This window comes from Priapulus caudatus, unplaced genomic scaffold, assembly GCF_000485595.1.
Source record: "Priapulus caudatus unplaced genomic scaffold, Priapulus_caudatus-5.0.1 Scaffold1650, whole genome shotgun sequence".
NCBI lineage: Eukaryota > Metazoa > Priapulida > Priapulimorpha > Priapulimorphida > Priapulidae > Priapulus > Priapulus caudatus.
Window position 1 is genome coordinate 7676 of NW_014578711.1, and position 20000 is coordinate 27675.

The 20000-nt window shown below is 45.0% G+C and overlaps 1 protein-coding gene across 1 annotated transcript in view; it reads right to left on the reverse strand.

The window, feature by feature from the left end:
• LOC106817249 (inter-alpha-trypsin inhibitor heavy chain H4-like) overlaps positions 1-20000 on the reverse strand; it is a gene marked incomplete at its 3' end in the record, with an annotated part of 54215 nt that overhangs the window by 7097 nt on the left and 27118 nt on the right. The window contains exons 9-14 of the mRNA XM_014821912.1: positions 14368-14490; positions 13563-13728; positions 12610-12802; positions 11674-11962; positions 10080-10286; positions 9603-9690 (exon numbers count right to left, since the gene is read on the reverse strand). Of these exons, the coding sequence (XP_014677398.1) occupies positions 9603-9690; positions 10080-10286; positions 11674-11962; positions 12610-12802; positions 13563-13728; positions 14368-14490 (1066 nt within the window). The remainder of the gene's footprint in view (positions 1-9602; positions 9691-10079; positions 10287-11673; positions 11963-12609; positions 12803-13562; positions 13729-14367; positions 14491-20000) is intronic.

Genomic DNA, 20000 nt, shown 5'->3' on the forward strand with positions numbered 1-20000 from the left:
GGAAATTAGGGGTAGAGTATATACACCCATGTTGTAGTTGTGCCATGGTGTCTGTACTTTGTTATAACCGTGTATGTTCTAGGGTATAATGTACCCAGAAATTGAAGAGAACCAATGGAAATGCATATATTCATTGACCATTTTTACATACATAGCACATCAATGCTAGCTAATAATTGTATTATACAGAAACACTATACTGCTTTACAGGCTGCTACTGCCACCTATTGGCAAGTTTTCTATAAATTCAGCCAATAACAAGTTAGGTATAGTGAAATTTTATTACAAAATGTTGAAAACTTATGAATAAAATCTACACCAACGGTACATATAATTGCTAATTGCATTAATGTTTAATGTAATTGCTAAAGTGGGAATATCAGTTGTAGCAAAGATTATTATCATTGGTTGGTGAAGAAAGGAGATTCGGGCAACTCGAATAACGAGAAATCTAACATAAGAAATCTAATCTACTGGTGGGGGCATAAGGGGGGAGGGGGAGACGTGTCACTGGTGGGGAATGGAGGGGTGAGATACCAAGCACTGGTCAAGGCAGAAGAGACAGATTTCTGATAGTGATGAAGTCAGAACAAGGAGATATGCCTGACACTATTGGAGGCAAAAGGGAAAGATGTCTAACACTGGTGGAGGCACAATTAAGAAAGAGAAACTTAACACTGGTGAAAGCAGAAGAGAGAGAGAGATATATACTCAAGACTGGTGGAGACAGAAGGGGTGACACTTACCGCTGGTTGGGTAGACATTCTGCCTAGTAAGCGTGGCTCCTGATAGTGCGGGGAAGGAGTAGCGGTCAAGCGATGTATCGGCAACATAAACGTCGACCATCATGTTCCTGACAATCTAAAGCAAAATCCGACAATTAAAGACAAGAGTAAGCCAACCACGATGTGACAGCCCTGCCTGCAGTTATGCGTGCAGAAAACTGAGCGTAGCACTATAGTTTGGCAGAGCAAAAATCCAGAGCTAAAAGTGTAATGCTTGGTGGGAATAAACACCACACACCCTCTCTCAATGCACTATAAACCAGGCGCAAACACCTGGCACTAACACCTGGTCAAATGTTAATAGCTATTTATTAGGTTAATAGGTTAAAATTATAACACAAGCATGTGCACACACCGACGCACAACCTGCTCACGTGCATCCACAAGAAATCCCTTTAAGCAGAAAATCACCTGGTATCTTTACAGATTCTTATTAAAATAGTTAAATGATATTTTCACCAGTGCGAGATATGAGCAAGATTGCGTAGCACACGGGCAGGTCTAAAGAGGAGAGTAGTGAAAGCTTGTGCATACCTACTAAACCTTACCAGTGAGGAGAGTGGGTAAGTACAGTGTGGCGCTACCTGCTGGTGAGTACAGAATGTGGCGCTACCTGCTGGTGAGTACAGAGTGTGGCGCTACCTGCTGGTGAGTACAGAGTGTGGCGCTACCTGCTGGTGAGTACAGAGTGTGGTGCCACATGCTGGTGAGTACAGAGTGTGGTGCCACATCCTGGTGAGTACAGAGTGTGGTGCCACATCCTGGCGAGTACATAGTGTGGTGCCACATGCTGGTGAGTACATTGTGGCACCACACTCTGTACTCACCAGGACGTGGCACCACACTCTACTCGCCAGCATGTGGCACCACACTCTGTACTCACCAGGATGTGGCACCACACTCTGTTCTCACCAGGATGTGGCACCACACTCTGTACTCGCCAGGATGTGGCACCACACTCTGTACTCACCAGCATGTGGCACCACACTTGCTGGCGAGTAGAGTGTGGTGCCACATCCTGGTGAGTACAGAGTGTTGCACCACAGCCTGGTGAGTACAGAGTGTGGCGCTACCTGCTGGTAAGCACACAGTGTACGTGGTGCTATCTGCTGGTGAGTACAGGGTGTGGCGCTACCTGGTGGCAAGTATTAATTGTGGCGCTACCTGCTGGTGAGTACAGCGTGTGGTGCTACCTGCTGGTGAGTACAGAGTGTGGCGCTACTTGCTAGTGATTACAGCGTGTCCTGGTAAGGACAGAAGGTCTGGAGCTACCTGGTGGCAAGTAGGGACTGTAGCGTGGCACTACCTGGTGGCAAGTATTAATTGTGGCACTACCGTAAGCACAGAGTGTGGTGCTACTTGCTGGTGAGTCCTGGTAAGTACAGAGGGTGGAGCTACCTAGTGGCAAGTAGGGACTGTGGCGCTACCTGCTCGGGTTTAATGAAGAGCTTGTGCTGAAAGGCTCCATTTTCTCGCTGCAGCAGCTCCTCGTACGTGACGTTGACACCCAGCTCACTAGTCGCAGGAACATTCAACTTCACGCGAAACTCGTTTGATCTCCTGTAACTACAAAAGTAAAGCAATATACACCAAGCAAAAAAAGACACTATAGCACGGCATGAATTTTAACCCGGTGTGTACAGAAAGTGCTGGGGTTGCATGCCCTCCTTACTTATTGTGGTTACCACCTCATTTGGGGTGGCAGCTCAAAAATTTGGATGACATCCATATATTTGTCGCAAGTGCCCTGCATGGCTTGCCTCCATGCCCTCCCCGTGAACCTGTGAATCCCATGCTACATATATATATATTCCTTCCTGTCTTACTTAAAAAGTGTTGGTCTTCCAACTAGCAGTGGTGCCCTAAGATTTCTGATGAAACCAAAATCAATACTTGTCTTACGCTTAATCTTTTTTAATTTGACCTCTGCTATAACCATTAGATCTTACAAGATCATTATGTTTACGAAGGCATACACAATAAGTTCCATAGCATTCACGCATTCTTCTATACCCATACGCTATATATATCTCACAACATATTGGGATCTCAATTTGCCAGGGGCAGATGCAGAACTACAGATAACACATCTTGCAGAATTACCCGACCGGCAATGAATGACATGAATATGAAAACACATCCACCATGTAGGTTTGAGTTGCACACGCAAGTGAGATGGGCAATCTTTATGCACGCACAATGCACGTCATGAGACGTTAGAGTCGTTTCAGAGTCATGAAAGCTTTGAATCGAAGGAGAAAGGTCACCTAAGACCTTCCTTTATCGTCTGTATGCCACCTAGCAAACAGTTCAGCAGAAAGCAGGCACACGTATGTACACAGACACAAGTCCAGCAACTGCCGTAATGTTTAAAACAGAGGATCTGCCTCTGGTCAAAACGCATCGTATTGGACACTTAAACGTAAGCAGGGGTAGCGGCAGGCTCTTTCAGTTTCAATGGCGGGTATTATTTTATATTCCATGGGAAGATATCGTGATCAGACCTGTATCAAAACTGCCTTTGCCTGAGGCCAGTTGCTTATCACTGAAAACTCTTCGCGAGCTATATATAATAGCTCCAACATTGTACATGGCCTTGCGCTTACCGTAACATCATCAATTCATTCTATTACATATTATAATAACATATAATAACATGACTGTTATTACTCTCATTATTATTAGCAGTAGTACCAGTAGATGTAGCAGAAGCAGTAGTAGTTGTATTCATAATATATAACATATAAAAATATATACATATTATATAATTAATTAAGCATTATCAACTATGCTTAGGCAGTGGCTGATATCTGCAGGATGTGAGCTACTGGCAGGTGTTTAAATTTGACAATAGCCGCGTTCACACGTAGCAAAAAATCCGGTATTTAGCGTTCACACGAGGCAAAATACGAAGCCCAAGATATACGGTATCTAAACAGATCCGGTATTTCATGTAAATACGAGGCTTTCCAGACCCCGAATAATTTGTCATGCTTGAGTAATACCGGATTTCTTGGACCGCGCATTTCCTCGTGTGAACGCTAAATACCGGATTTCTGAAGCCGCGTATTTTATAGACTGGTCCGCGCTCGACAGTTCCAGTGTAACGCGAGTGGAACTGTCGAGCGCTTGTCGCGTATAAGCGAGTAACGCACGAACTATAGTAAGTCTTCTAATGAAGCAGAAGCACATTTATTTAACCATGCCACACGATAAAATCACAACCAGTTCACGAAAAACCAGATATGAATAACAAGGTCGGTTCAGTTTGGATTCTAAGAACCTCCCGGTTGCTCTCACACTAACGTATTACTCAGTATAGTACCGAATAGTATCCTGACTCTCGCCTCCTTTTGAGATTGTCTGTTTACCCACTACTGTAGAACTTTTCTTAAACATATCCGGTGAGAATTGGAATATCATCGATAATAATACAAACCGTTCTTTCGTCCCTGGTCAGCAATATTCACTATGCATTAACTCATGAGAACTTCCACAAAGCACTGACCAGTTACTTTAAACCACACTACTCGCTACCAATAATCGATTTTATCATATCATCCCCTCCCGAAAACGCAAACGCTTTGCGCACTACCGACCGCATTGTCCGGGACGCGGGTAGAATGGCGATTCCACATCCATCCGTGTGCATCTATCTCTGGAGTGCTCAGTTCGTTCACGCAGTAAGATGGCAAGCTGTCTCTAACATTGGTGTTCCCTGGATATCAAGAACTCGCCAAACATCATCATCCAAGGCTGACTTGCAGATCGTCTTCGATTCGGCATTGTTGGGCCGAACCATCGGTAGTGCCACTATGTCTGCTGTGGGGTCAGGTCGCGTGACTCACAACCACTCCGGTGTTTCCATCCTTCTGCCCTGTCCAACTTTTACTCGTACATGTACTCCAGGTCCAGCTGCTGGAAGACGATTCAACCGAATGACGTCTTTGTAAGAAGCCGTACATCTTGACACTCTTAAGATTGGCCATACTTAGGATCTAAGAATTTCAGTACGGGTTGGCACATTTTGGTAGCAGTATCTCGCCGTCCCATCGATCAGCTGTGGGCAGGACTATATACACCCGTGGCTGCAATGGTGTAGCTCTAGTAGCTCATTAATGCGCAAACAACCTTTCCTCTCTGGCAGAGGATTCCTTTCGCTATTTTGCACCTCGTCCCGCTCAGACTCCCATATAGCCCTGTGGGACGTGTGGGCCTAGACTGTTGTGTGAATGCAAAATCGTCATTCACTCTGAAGCAGGCCGGACCTGCAGCTGAAATGTGAACTGAGGCCCGCGTTATCCAGAGACAGCTTCCCTGGGAATGCCATCTTGCGAATAAGCTCTTGAGGCTTACCAATGACTTGTTTCGCACGTGATTTCTGGTAAGTACATCACGATCCAAATCCCTAGAGTAATAGTCGAATCCACGAACAAAATATCTCTTTCGCTTCAACTCACACAAGTCATCCAACCTTTTGCCAGGTTAGCTGGCAATGGAGATGAATTTAATGGTTCCTTTCTGTTTGGTAGCGCCGGTTCGTCTGGCAATAAACTGGCAGTAGAAATCCTCTTGTGCTATGTCTGGCCTATTCTGGCCACTCACACAGCCATTTTGGCAGCGTTCCCTACACTTAGCTGATACCCTGGTGACTCTTCATGGATCTTGCTCGAGTAATCTTCTTCTCCACTCGTATAGGATTACAATACGATTTCGATACAGGACAGATCCTTTGACGACGATAGTTCACCTCCTAACCGAGTAGAATGTCTTTACCGTCCCTGCACTCCGACTGAATCCTCTTCGGCACCCCACCCTTTGTGAGTCCAATCGCCCTCTGTAGCGTTGCGAAAACGTCGGCGTTACTGTCGCTCTTGTTATTACCCCGAGTTTTTCTGACTGCTATGCCTCTGTTCGTCAGCGCTGTCCACAAACCTGCTGAACTCCAGACTGTATCTGGCACCTCTGAATGCTTACTAGTGGTCTCTTGACATGTGTCTGCTATACCACAAGCCCTTACAAGGTGCCATATTCTGGCTCTGCCAAGCAAATCGCATGAGACGCATCAGCAAACCTCTGCAGCCTCAGCGCGTTTTGTCTAATGAATCATCTGTTATTGATCAGTGAACACAATGGCTTATGGTCGCGTGTCACACCAGTTTAAACTCGCTCAGTGCCATACAGAATTACTGTGTGAACTTTTCAGCATCCCACACACACGCCAGGCAACCTTCTGCAATCTGAGATGCATATCTAGGCCTCAGCATTATGTCAATGTGCGAGAACAGTATGACCCAGGTAAGAGATCTATCTCCCGTGTTCGTTGCATTAGTACTCCACCAAATACATAACTGCTGGCATCTGCACTGACCCAGTTGGGTTGTTACATCAAGATGCCAAACAGGTGGCTTTGACACATATCCTTGACCTCAAAGCGCCTGCTCTTGTGTGTGACTCCACTGAACAGTTGCGTGCAGACTTCAAGTAGATCAATATGCTTTATAAACCGTCGACAGCTCTGCAAATATCTTCAGCCAAGTAAATTGACAGTGCCTATAAACCGTCTAACAACCTGCTAATCTCGTGGTGCGGCGATATCGCACGACTGGCTTTACTTTTCTTGATCTGGCTTATCCCTTCTACTGAGATAACGATGACCAAAGTACGATTAGCTTCTGCTGTCGAACCTTCATTTCTCCCTGTTTGAGTTTTCAGTCCCGACTCACAGTATCGCGATGCCAAGACAGTTCTTAAAGGTCTACGTCACGCATTTCCGTGAAATTTAATAGGTTGCAAAAAACCTTATTTTTTGAAATTTTTATTTACATCAAAAGTTAGTACAAGCGTACTCAAATATACTCCTAAAAAGCTTCTCACCTGATATAAATGTTTTTACGTTGGGTTAAGCATTTGCAAAAAATCTTTGACGATTTGAATTATGTTACCTAACACTGATTTACAACAATACTGGCGTCACTCGGACTGCTGCACTGGTTGCTGTGGTCGATGTATCGTGATTTGTGGCAGGTCACAAAGTGGTGCCAACAGTTTCTGTTTTGATTTTGTGTTGGCCTATATAGAATATACAATATACTGGAAAAATAAATAATATATGTCATGTGTATTAGTGTTTGAAAAATTATTATTAAAACTGACGAAATGTTATTTGTGTTTTTTTAATTTCTGCCAACAAAAATGTTTGTGACATCAGCCCCTTCAGATTGGTTTGTCTATATTTCACGGCCGGTACAGAGGAGCATAAATTTGCATATTTATCACGTGGTTTGTGTTATAACCGCAATCAGATGTCATCGCGTGTTCGTGTACGCGTCACTTCCAGTGTGAAGAAGATGGTGAAGGAGAGGAAGGGGAGAAGGGAGAAGGTGTGGAGAAGGAAGAGGGGAGAATGCTGGTGAGAGAGGAAGGAGGGAAGCTGGTGAGAATGAAGAAGGGAAGAAGGAGAAGCTGGGAGAAGGTGGTGGAGAAGGGAGAAGGTGCTGCCAGGGATAACGGCACCTCCCTGCACTCTCCCACCACCCTCCTCTCCTCCACCGACCTTCCCTCCACCAGCTTCTCGCCCTCTCCTTCTCCACCAGCTTCTCCCCCTCCTCCACACCTCTCTCCCTTCTCACCCCTCCTCCTTCTCCACCAGCTTCTCCCTCATTCTCCACCCGCGATTACATCTGATTGTTATAACACAAACGCACCGGTGAGCAAAATAACGTGCAAATATCTCCTGTAAACCGGCCTGATATAGACCAAACCCGATCGATCATGGAAGCTAGATAAACTAAACGAAAACATGTGGGCAACCAGTGCAATCGGAAAGAAAACGAAAGAGAGAAAAGCAGAAAGAAGGATATATGAGAACACTCCCGCAGCTAAGTTTACAATGAAGATTTTTATGGCTGCCACAAAATTTTGCCAATGCCGTCGTTTACCGGCTAAATGTTCGCTATATCGCTAGCTGCGTCTGGGCGCCACAAGGGGATAAGTTTCGAATTGCATGGCGCGTTTTTGGAAATGCACGTTATGGTTACCATCGACATGCATCGGCAAAAGTTAGGGAGTAAAGAAGTATATGAGCATAGAAAAGTAAATATAAACGCTAATTGTATTTCATACATTATTTATGTACAAATACGACGACAAAATATACTACTTGCTGGTGCTCGACATTCGTCGACGTAGAAGCAGTTTAATCGTCAGTCATGTTCTTCCGAGTGTGTTTCCATACACTAATATGTCATTCCATCATCGCAATAAGCACCATCCTGTCCCTGCAGCAGCTCCGTCATTCTTACGTGGACACTCTGGTCTGATGTAATCCCGAATGGGACACGGCGGAGAACATAACCTGCCAAAGGGGTGTGAGAATGTGTGTATCTTGACTCTCAGGGTCTTAGTTGGCATTTGATAACACGCCACTCGACGCATCCTACTTCGAAAACCCACATCGTGCTCATACCCAGCTTAGGGATTATATCATCGGAAAGTTGGCGATATAATCGCTCCGAGGGACGCACCAGATTCATATCAGTGTTCTTCAAATCACGCAGATCGTGAAATTCCCATTGAGCGTTTAACAACAGGACCGATAGGGGCGCCACGCATCTGTCGGCTCATGGCAGTAACTGTTCGATGACCCGCAACGCTCACCGATATCTCGCAGCTCCTTTTCCTATGAGCCTTGGATAGTATCGGAAATCGAACTCTGCGAGGGCAGTGTTAATACTGTATGGAACAAGCATTTCCTTCAGCTGTATTTTTAGCCTGGCAGTCGCACCTTTAACAAACCAATATCTCAAACAATGTTCCATCTATTCGTTGACATCGCTTCACTAAGGCCCGATTTGTGATGCCACCTGTCGACTAGACAGATTATCTAACCATGTGGGCGCCGTAGTACGCACTATGAAAGCTGTACCATTTTCCACTTTATGGGCTCGTTCGTCTGCATCACAAACTCCCTTACATTTCAGTGTTCCTCCTGGACGGACAGCATGGTGTATTGTCGGCCATACAATACTACAAGCCACTGTATTCGTTCTGCGACACTACGGTGATCTCGCCGTATCTATTGAAAATCCATCGATTTGCCGGCAAGATCCAGTTGCACTTGCCCATGGGTCATCCGCCGACCCTGGAGTGATTGATCCCATGAATAGCCCTATCATAGCTCTCACTCCGTACCACTGTCATTCGCATGTCGTGACGTCACCTAGCATTTGCCCTGTTTGTTTGTCCGAGCAGACAGCTCTGGAAATGCCGCAGTCTTTTTACACTTCCTCAATGCGCTCTGTCCTCGCTGCCGGCAAGCTTGTCACCCGCCCCGACCAATCGCTCGACCACCCGCTGGTAACATGATGTACAATATCTGTGTTGGGTTAAGCTTCCATGTTTTCCCATAGTAAACCTGCCTGGTGACTCAATATGCATGTCTTCTCACCGTAGTAGCGCTTACTCTNATCTCAAGCGAAGTTATCCTTTCTATAAATGAATTATTTTAGAGATACGGGAAATAAGCATTATTCACACCCATGCCCCTATCCTGAATTTTCAATAATGACTCTATTGCTATTGTTATAGTATTGTATCCATGACATTTTGTTGGGGAAAGCCTTGGCCATTCTCAATCCCTCAGCACAAATAGTTAATAAAGATGGAAAATACTTGGTGGATCCCCATATATATATATATATATATATCACATCTATGCAGAATTGTTGCTTGAACTGAAACTGCTGCACAACAAACGAGTGAAATCACAGCACAGCTAGAACAGCTTAAGACGATTCGTTAAGCGAACAAGATTACCTTTAGCATAGCGATCAGACCTGTCCATCGAGATGCTCACCTCTGGCTCACTAACGACTATTGATGTAAACGGAGTTACCAGATTGTACTGGAAAAATGCACAGGAGAAACGTCTAGCCGTGCGGCACTTGCAATCACACAACAGTCAAACCTGCCTTAGCAGACACCTCTATAGAACGGAAACCCGTCTATATAAGTCACTTATAGCATCTCTATGATATCGATGTGCAGCTATAAGGTAATACCATCTTTACAGAACTGCATATAAAGGAAGATTTTGCCGTTCCCCTTGAGCGACGCAACTCTTTACAGGTTTGACACATTATATTATATTATCTATAGTGAATAGTGGATGAAACAAACAACAATAGTTTTATTTACTCTTTATATTATATATATATATATATATATATATATATATATATATATATTATTNGTTTTTATTTTTTATTATCATCATATACATAGTAGGCCTACCTGCAAGGAGAGTTTGATGCCAGCATCCTTGATGCGGTCCAGTTGGACTAGGTCGGTTGCTCTCAGTGCCTCTATCGACAGCTTCTTTACCGTCATGTAAGCCCAGATTCTCTCCAGCAGCCGAGACGACATTAAAGCATCCTTTGTGACAAGAGCTCCGACTCGGTAGTCGATGGTTCTGCCCTTGGCATCACCCGTCACCACTGCCTGTGGAAATGAAAACAAAAAGCACAGCTACTGCTACTGCTACTGCTACTGCTACTGATGCTGCTACCACCACCACCACTACTACTGCTACTGCTACTGCTACTGCTACTGATGCTGCTACCACCACCACCACGACTACTGCTACTGCTACTGTTACTGATGCTGCTACCACCACCACCACCACTACTACTACTGCTACTGCTACTGCTACTGTTACTGATGCTGCTACCACCACCACCACCACCACCACCACCACTACTACTACTGCTACTGTTACTGTTACTGATGCTGCTACCACCACCACCACCACCACCACTACTACTACTGCTACTGTTACTGTTACTGATGCTGCTACCACCACCACCACTACTACTACTACTGCTACTGCTACTGCTACTGTTTATGATGCTTGCTACCACACCAACCACCACTACTACTCGCTTACTTGCCTTACTGTTTACTGATTGGCTGCTACCACCAACACCACCACCAACCCACCGACACCAGCCACCACCACCACCACTACTTACTGACTGTTACTTGTTACTGGTTACTTGTGTCGTTGACGCTACCACCACCACCACCACGACGTACTACTGCGCTACTGCTACGTTACTGATGCTGCTCCACGCACCACCACCACTACTACTGCACTGCTACTGTTAGCTGACTGCTACACCACCACCAGCCACCGACCACCCACACCACCGAACTACTACACTACTACTGTACTGTTACTGCTAGCCCCCCACCACCACCACCGACACTACTACTGCTACGCTACACGTTTTTTTACTGATCTACCACCACCTATACTACTCTACTCTACGCACGGCGTTACTGCTAACGTTACTGTTACATGCAACCCCACCACCACCACCCACTACTACTGCTACTGCTGACTGTCACCACCACTACTACTGTTACTGCTACTGTTACTGCTACCACCACCACCACCACCACCACTACTACTGTTACTGCTACTGTTACTGCTACCACCACCACCACCACCACCACTACTACTACTACTGCTACTGTTACTGATGCTGCTACCACCACCACCACCACCACTACTACTGCTACTGGTACTATTACTGATGCTGCTACCCCCACCACCACCACCACTACTGCTACTGCTACTGCTACTGATGCTGCTACCCCCACCACCACCACCACTACTGCTACTGCTACTGCTACTGATGCTGCTACCACCACCACCACTACTACTACTGCTACTGTTACTGATGCTGCTACCACCACCACCACTACTACTACTGCTACTGCTAGTGTTACTGATGCTGCTACCACCACCACCACAACTACTACTACTACTACTGCTACTGTTACTGCTACCACCACTACTACTACTGCTACTGCGTGAGCTTACCTGCACGCTGTTCGTCTCTCGGTCGCGAAGCTTGCCAGAAACGACAATCTCGCTGCCGTTGAAGAAGCTGAAGAAGTGCGACTGCGTCAGGTTCGCATCCAGCTCCTCGCCGCGGTCATCCAGGTAGACGACCTTGACCTTGGACAGTACGGGCTTCGAGATCTCGCTATAGAAGCCCGTCAGCTGCGAGACGGCGTCCTCGCCCGTGTAGATCTTGCGTGCTCGGCCGTTATTCTCCTGCGACAGCTTCTCGAGGAAGGAGAAGTCGAGGCTGTCGCCAAACCCAAGGCTGAAGGAACGGTCGGTCGTCACACATTATTATACATTACATATTATAACAGAAAGAGCTAATGATACCTACTATATTAATTAATATAATAAAGTTATTTGTAAATATATCAAGGTATTGTAATATAATAAGGCGTTTAATTATGAGTTCTTGACTATAATTATTATGGTATATTACATATTATATATTATATGTCAGACAATTTCCTGTGATACTAGCTGGCACGTTTTTCACCCGTCTTTCTATGTGCCTGTTCACTTATTAGTCCATCAATTTTTGCAGTCATGTATTAGTTGATCTTGATCAACTGCTTAGCAATAAATCATTATGCTGGCTTGGTTTCTTCAACAGGTCACAAGCTTTCCTTGACTTGGCTTCGCATGTAATCATGAACCTATCTGCCAGTTTGGCTTCACATCTGGTAACCTACACCTGCCACCACCTTGGCGTTACATCCGTCATTCTGTTAGCATTCAGCATTTAGCATTCAGTTCACATCTGTTAGCTAGGCTTTAAATCTGGACATCTGTCTACTAGCTTTTTATCTGTTTGTCTGTCTGTCTGCCAGCCGGGCTTCATTTCTGTCAATATACCCATCAGCCTGGCTTCACATCTGTCAAACTATCATGCCAGCTTGGCACGGATACCTGAAGATGGAGAACTCCCGCCGCAGCCCTTGCTTGCGCACATTAATGTTGTTCAGTATCGTGGTGGCATTCTTCTCTCCCGCGGTCGGGTCTCCGTCCGTCAAGAAGAACACGAGGCCCTGACTCACGTCGAGGTTCTCAAACTCATTGAACAGCGTCACGCCATCAAGCAGTGCAGCGTTGATGTTTGTGCCTGCCAAGAACAAACACACGAACAACAGTCACAGTTCCATCTTCAGCCCAACACATTCCATAAAATTCAGCCCCTGCCAGTGTAGACAACACACAAGCAGACTGAGGTGAGGTCTTTGGGTGAGTCATTTTGTAACTTCAGGGTCGAAATCTAATATGAGTTGAGACTGAATCAACTATAACTCACATATTATATATATATTATATATTATATATAGATATTATATAGTATCGCCTGATGATATCTTGTTTGCAAAATTTATTTTAATTGTAACGTTGTTAACACTAGTTTTGCAATAAACCTATTATCTATCTATCTATCTATCTATCTAAAAAGTAATAAAAAAAAATGTCCACTTTTTTTTATTAAGAATACGTAATTTCATTCACATTACATCATATACTGATATTACAAACCTAAGAATACTTGTAATAATAATTGCAGATGCATGCATGATGGGAAAACTAATTATAGTCGAGAATAGGTAAGTGAAAGAGACTTTATAGCATCGGCAGTCTTAATCGTTAGATAGTGGATGGGAGAGGCATGCAGGACGTAAAATACTGCAGTGATGAATGGATTTTGATGCATGATGGAAAAACAAGGAGACTTGGCCAAAAAAGAGTAACTGAAAGACCACACAGCATCCAGTCTCGTTAGGTACCAGACGGGAGACTCAGTGGAGGTAAAATACTGTGGGTTAATGGATGGTCCCCGCGAATCAGAAACCATCATCCACCAGCTGACATCATATTCGTACTTGATCTCGAGGTCATATTGGATATAAACTCGGTAGCGCTGATCAGAGTCTGTGGGCTGTACGGCTTTGGAGTGTGACCCTGCCAGTGCTGCACGAGCGTGTTGAAGGCTATTATGTTGAGGAAGTCGCCGCGCTGTAGTTGCTGTAGGATGCCGTACATAGCCTCCTGTATCCAAGCGACATGATTAATCGTCTTTCCACGTTTGCCTACTGATAAATCACCGGCAGTACAAAACATACGTTCGCCGGTGAGCGTCAAGCATATGTACCGTGGGGCCGACGAGTAGCCGTGGTAACGGTTTAGCATGTGGGTACCGTAAAACATTCACGATCGCACGGCGTAAACTCATACATAAACAGCCGAGACCCATTTATGCACTGAGCCGGAGACGCGCAAGATTCACGAATTAGTGTGGACCTAAGTACGCACGTCATCATCCGTTAATCCCTCAGACAGGTAGACATGCATAAAGACCATGAGTGAATAGATCTATGTGTTGTGAGTGACAGGCAGCTCTAGCCGATCAATGACGTGGTAGACCGTTCAAAAAAACAACGCTTGGCAGTAAAGTTCCGCAGAGTCGACGATTCGATGTGCACGTGCGAATATTCTGTGCACGTCTACATACGAGTCTGTATTCAAGAGCTAATAAGGCCGTTGTGCACTCTAGGTATTATTAGCTCTTGATGTATGTAAACTGATGAACAGCATCAGACCGAGCAACAGCATCAAAGGGGGCAAGATTACCTTGCTCAGACGAATGTGTCAATAATTCTCATAATTAGTACTGCACAGGTAACTTGCCTGGAGCTGTTTAATCCTGTCTCCTCGCATGGAACCACTGACATCCAGAATGAACACCACATGTTTGTTGATCGGCTCAAATCCACTCGGTGCAAAGTAGTGAACGAAATGTCCATTAAACACCTGCATGAATTAGTTTAGTGTAAGAGCATGAACATATCTTTACATTGTTTGACAAGACTTAATGAGAATGCAGCTCATCTGCCCCAGCAATCAAAGACATGTAGGCAACACATTTAAATTAACATTTAACATACTTTTCAGTTTATATTTCATTAAAAAAAATTAACCTTGTGAGAGCAAAAACCTTCATCATATAAGCTGCATATTCAATTGGTTCCTAATGTATAAAAACAACAATTCACCAAGTGGCCCACATACCAATCTGTTTTAACAACTTCCTATAGCAACCCTAGTCTACTGAATTAATACAGTCGGAATTTGTTATGCACTTAAATACCTAAACATCAGAAACACGAATGGTTTCGATCTGGGAGTATATTGGCAGCTATTATTACAAGTATATGAGCTTTCTAAATCGAGAATACGAGGAAAAACTCGAGCACAATAATGGAAAACACATGCACGTATACGTACAAAGACGTATCAGTCATTACTGCTTAGAAACTGGCTCGTTCATTAATCTTTTGAAGTATACTTAGAATAAAAAGTAATGAAAAGCGAGGGTTAATTATTGCAATTAAATATTTAAATATTCATTCACGGTGAGCGGGTCCACGTATTTATGTTGTTACTTTCATGATCCTTCAAGAAGCAAATTTTAATTGACAGTCGAGAAAAAAGCAGTACGGAAATACTCAGCATTCAAATTTTTCCGATCCACACTTCCCCCAAACAACTGTACTTTTCCAAGAATATATCATATCAGAAAGCTTATATCATATCAAGATAAGAATCGACGTCTGGTGAAAAGAGCAATACATCTGAGAAAAACAATCATGTTTCAGTGACTATCATTTCATGCCCGACAAGAAAATCTTGCTACGAGGTAGAATATCGCATCTCATTGCTGCACACAGATTCGCCTAGAAATCTTCATTGTTGATGACTCACCGTGTATACAGGCCCTAAACCAGCAGGCAAGTACAATCCAAAGTACGCCCAAAGACCCTATATACTAGAGTATATATATATATATATATATATATATATATATATATATATTAGCAGTTATAGACTTATATTATATATATATATCAGGAGTTAATAAGACAAATCTTTTTCAAAGTCTTTTCAAAGTCTTTCCGTATCTACTCCTGATATATATATATAATATTTATATTAGGCCCATAGCCAGCTTATATTGGAGGGGGTTCGTTTTTCAATGTTGGCAATTTGCTCCGCAGAGGGCGTGTACAGGATTTGTACCAGGGGGGCGTCTAACCGTAACCAAAGTGCCAGCACGCGAAGGGGGGTCCGGACTCCCTGGTCGTACACGCCCCTGCTCGGGCGCGAAGCGACTATGCAGGCGAGGGAGCCAAGCGACCGAGCGGGGGGAAGGTGTGGGGAGGGGGGTGTTTCATGTTCACCCTCCCGCACGATGGAGATTTTGCAATTATTACACTAAAATGGAGCGACCTGAGGTGAAATTCTTGCAAATTTTCAACAACAACAAATTTAGCTTGTGGGGGGGGGTTCGTTCGAACCCCCCGACCCCTCCTGGCTACGGGCCTGTAATATATATATATAGGGTCTTTGGTACGCCAGCTCTGCTAGAGTTAGAGGTACTTATATCAAGAGTAGATAATATCTAAGATCTAGTTTATTATCTACTCTTGCTTATATTCATAGTAGCTCAACGGAGCGTATTTTGTGAGTGTGCATATAGTCAGGGTTCACTGTGTAATTTCGTGACATTTTGGGGGGATTTAGAAACCTATACATTTTCGGAATCTGTATAGTATAGGCAATCAGAAAACCAATGTTTACAATTTGCCGGAAGCATGCAAGGCGGCCATCTTGGATTCAAAATGGGCTGTTCTTCAAAATGGTGGGCTTTCTCAATATCTCAGCATCCAGGTGGCTAGAGTCGATGATTTTAAGGCTAACACTACATTTTCAAGGTGAGGAAGCCAGTGGTACAAAGTAAAATAAGTTAACATAACCACAAAGCAGATTATCATATTCACTTTATTATAATAAATGTTCTAAATGGCCTCAGAACTTCTACATGTAGCAATTAAGTCAAACCTCTAGATGTCTAGGCAGCTTCTTGCCACACAACTAAACTTCAATATCATAATAGCATGACAAAATAAGTGTGATATAGCAAAATCTGGTGATATATAGCAGAATCTTTACACATCATCATCATCACTGTCACTGCGTCGGCAAAATGTCATTCATAGAGTCCTCATCATTCTGGCACTGAGTGCTACACTGGCCAGAGAGTCTGGTGCATGATAAGTTATTGGACCTGCCAGAGCATCGAGCATGTTGACACAGTCTGCTCTGCACTGGACCTCACCATCTCAATGATGGCCTTGGGGGCTGAAGGACCTCAGTTTTGTGATTGTTTCACCTGATTAGCTGCTGTGTTCTTTAAGAGAGGCCATGCTGCAGCGGATCCAGGAACTGCTGCTGAGCCAATGCTTGCCTGACCCATACTGTAGCCTGGATCGAACTCTGTGGATGTGCTGCTTGAGAGCACCAAGAGTGGAGCAGGCTTGTCACTTTCAGCCATTATGCTGTGCAGAAAAGATGCCATTGCCAGCTCAAGGATGCTCGCCAATCTGGATGCCCTTTGGTGCGTATGCAGCACAGACGAATGTAGCCAGCGTTGACAGCAGCTCTTCAGTGACTCAGCGACATCTGAAAGCATCTGCCAGACATTGATGACTTCTCGCCTGCTTTGAGGTAGACTTGCAGCCATGGTTGCCTTGCCTATGCGAGAGAACTCCCAGTGTTGTCTGCCCCCGTGAATGCGTGGAAGGCTGCAAAGCCTTGCTCTTTCTGGACCTAGATCTGTCCATATTGGACTGCACTTGCGACCACTCCGGAAGCCATTGACATGGACGTGTTTCTCAGCAGCGTTATAATCTGCTATGACCAGCACCAGAACATCAGTGTCTGGGGAGAAGACTACCAACTCTGCATCAGGTGGGTTCCTCTGTGATGCCAGCACTGCATGGTAGATCAGCAGTGTGTCCGCCTCTTCGTGATTGTTGTCCTCGATTAGCAGCTCGCTATTGCTCCTAGTATGTCCTGCGGCAGATGCGATAACCAGCTTTGACGAGACTTGGTTGTACTCCAGGGTTTTTGCTGCCAGATACTCAGTCAAATCAGCCTTCGGTTTGTCATGGGAAAGGAACCGGCTCATTGGGATGTGCTTGATGCTGGTGTCATCTCTGATCTGATATTGGATCGGATCCTTTCCTTGTCTCCGTTTCTCCCTTGTGGTACTCTTCAGGAAATCAGCCTTGTAATGTGTCAAACACCACAGTCTTTTGTGAGAGACATCAGTCTGGTAGTGAAGCATTCACTGAGGTCTTTGACTGTCACTACGGCTGGTTTCTTTGTTAGCTTCTGCACGAGCACCATACCGTCGTCACCAGTGCAATTTTTCGACTTGGATGAGGATCTTCAGTGGTTCGCATTCCATGGTTTCTGGATCTCACTGCCATCGCGCTGCAGAACACTTGCATCATGCAGCTGCTGCTGCTGATCTTCATCGGGTGGTTCTTGCTGTTCTCAGCCTTCTCAAGGAGCGTGGATCAACTTTGCCTTGTCAATACATGGCAGCATTGCCCGTTTGCCGCAAACAGTGCCTCGGTGTCAACGTGAACTCATAGTTGCGATGGCTTGTTCATGGTCGATGTCTCCGGTTTGACCTGGCAAGGACCATCAGCCTTCCGTACAGATCCTTGTCTCTTTAGATCTACAGTCTTGTCTCTGAGTTTCCACTGGGTTTTCTGTGCCAGACTAGAACATCTTGTTGTTGTATTTCTTCACTGGTGCCAGAGGCTGACGTCTCCCATTGATTCGCTCTGGACACGTATCTCTTCATACAACTTCTGCCCAGTGACATCAATGTTCAGGATCTGTGGCACATACTCGTCTGGGGATGTAGCCATGGGTGATCAGATTGTGCAGCCTGATCACCTCAGTGGCAAATTGTTGCCATGACTCAAGATCGCAGCCTTAATCTTGTTGATCGCGTCGTGCTCCTCTTTGACTGCACTTGGTCTAAGGTCATGGTTGCTCTGTGACCTTGCCAGCTTCCACATTAAACTGACTCTTGGACTCGCTCGACAGGCATGACAGTTCTGGTTGTAGCCATAGAAGAACCTCTGTTCTAGCGTTGGCGTTGTTGGAGATGGCGATCAGTCAAGAGATAACCTTCATCGCTTGGTTCAGATGTTCGCTGTGTCGGGTCTGCACCAATGGATACAAATGGGATCTCTGTTCTTCGTGACGGATATGTTTCCAGCTTCCAGTTCCCTCCAGGTATTGGGGTGTCTGTTCTCAGGTCATACATGTCTGCGATGTACCAAGGCCAGAGTCGCTTGTACTTTATCGTGCCGGCCGTCATATAAAGAACATCTTGCTCAGTGCTTCTCAGCTTCAAGATGAAGCACCAGCGTCAGCGTTTCGGGATGCCGCCACGGAAGAACAGGATTTGTCTCCACTCGGTGTAGGTAGGCTCATCATTGATCTTGAACTGGCATTCTTGGATCTCTGCGGCCTCCCAGTCCTGGAATGTCTTCAGCACTTCAGCATTGGTCAAGGCTTGAAGAGGAGTGATGTTGCATGTTTCACGGATTCAGCCTTTGTGCATTTTTCCCCTCAGAGCAGGAGGCTCTAATAGCAAAAGCAGTTCAGTCGTTTGTTAACAGTCAACAAATCCATGTTTAACCCTCCTTTTGAGGGTCAAAGGTTATCCGACACTTACTCTTGACTTCAGCAGCGGAAAGTACATTTCATGGTCTTTTCAATAAAGCCATAAAAAATGGTTAGGTCACCGCTGAAACAAAAAGTTTTTCAATCGCTCCGTCAGACCATTTCTCTCAGCTGTCTAAAATCTGCTCTGATGCCCCATTGACCTTTGACCGTGACCTTTCAATTCGGCACAGTGATGGCCTTTTCCTACCATGATGCTACACCGACTATCACGAGCCTAGGTCGAGCCGTTTAGATTTGTGCGCAATTCTACATTTCCTCCCTATAACTTAAGTTAAGAGGGAATGTTCCCCCCTTCTTTTACACCTCTTGACCTTGACGTTTGACCCCAGCTTCGACATCCCAACTCATTTTGACGATCCCCCCCCCCCGACATCCCCATATCGTGACCGTACTCAAGCGGTTAAGATTTGTGCCCAACTGTTGGAGCACGGCCGGGACGACGCACCGGACGGACGCCGGACGCACAGAGCGGACTCGACGCTCATGCGATTCTACAAGCTGCCATCTGACTATGTTATTTGAGCTAAATAGAAAAATATACATTTCCAGAAAAAAATAGTGAAAGATAGGCAGCCAGTTTGAAAATCCAAGATGGCCGCTTTGTGTTATGTTTAGCTTATTTTACTTTGTACACTGGCTTCCTCACCCCTGAAAATGTATGTTGCCACTAAATCATGCACTCTAGGCCACCTGGATGCTGAGTATCTGGA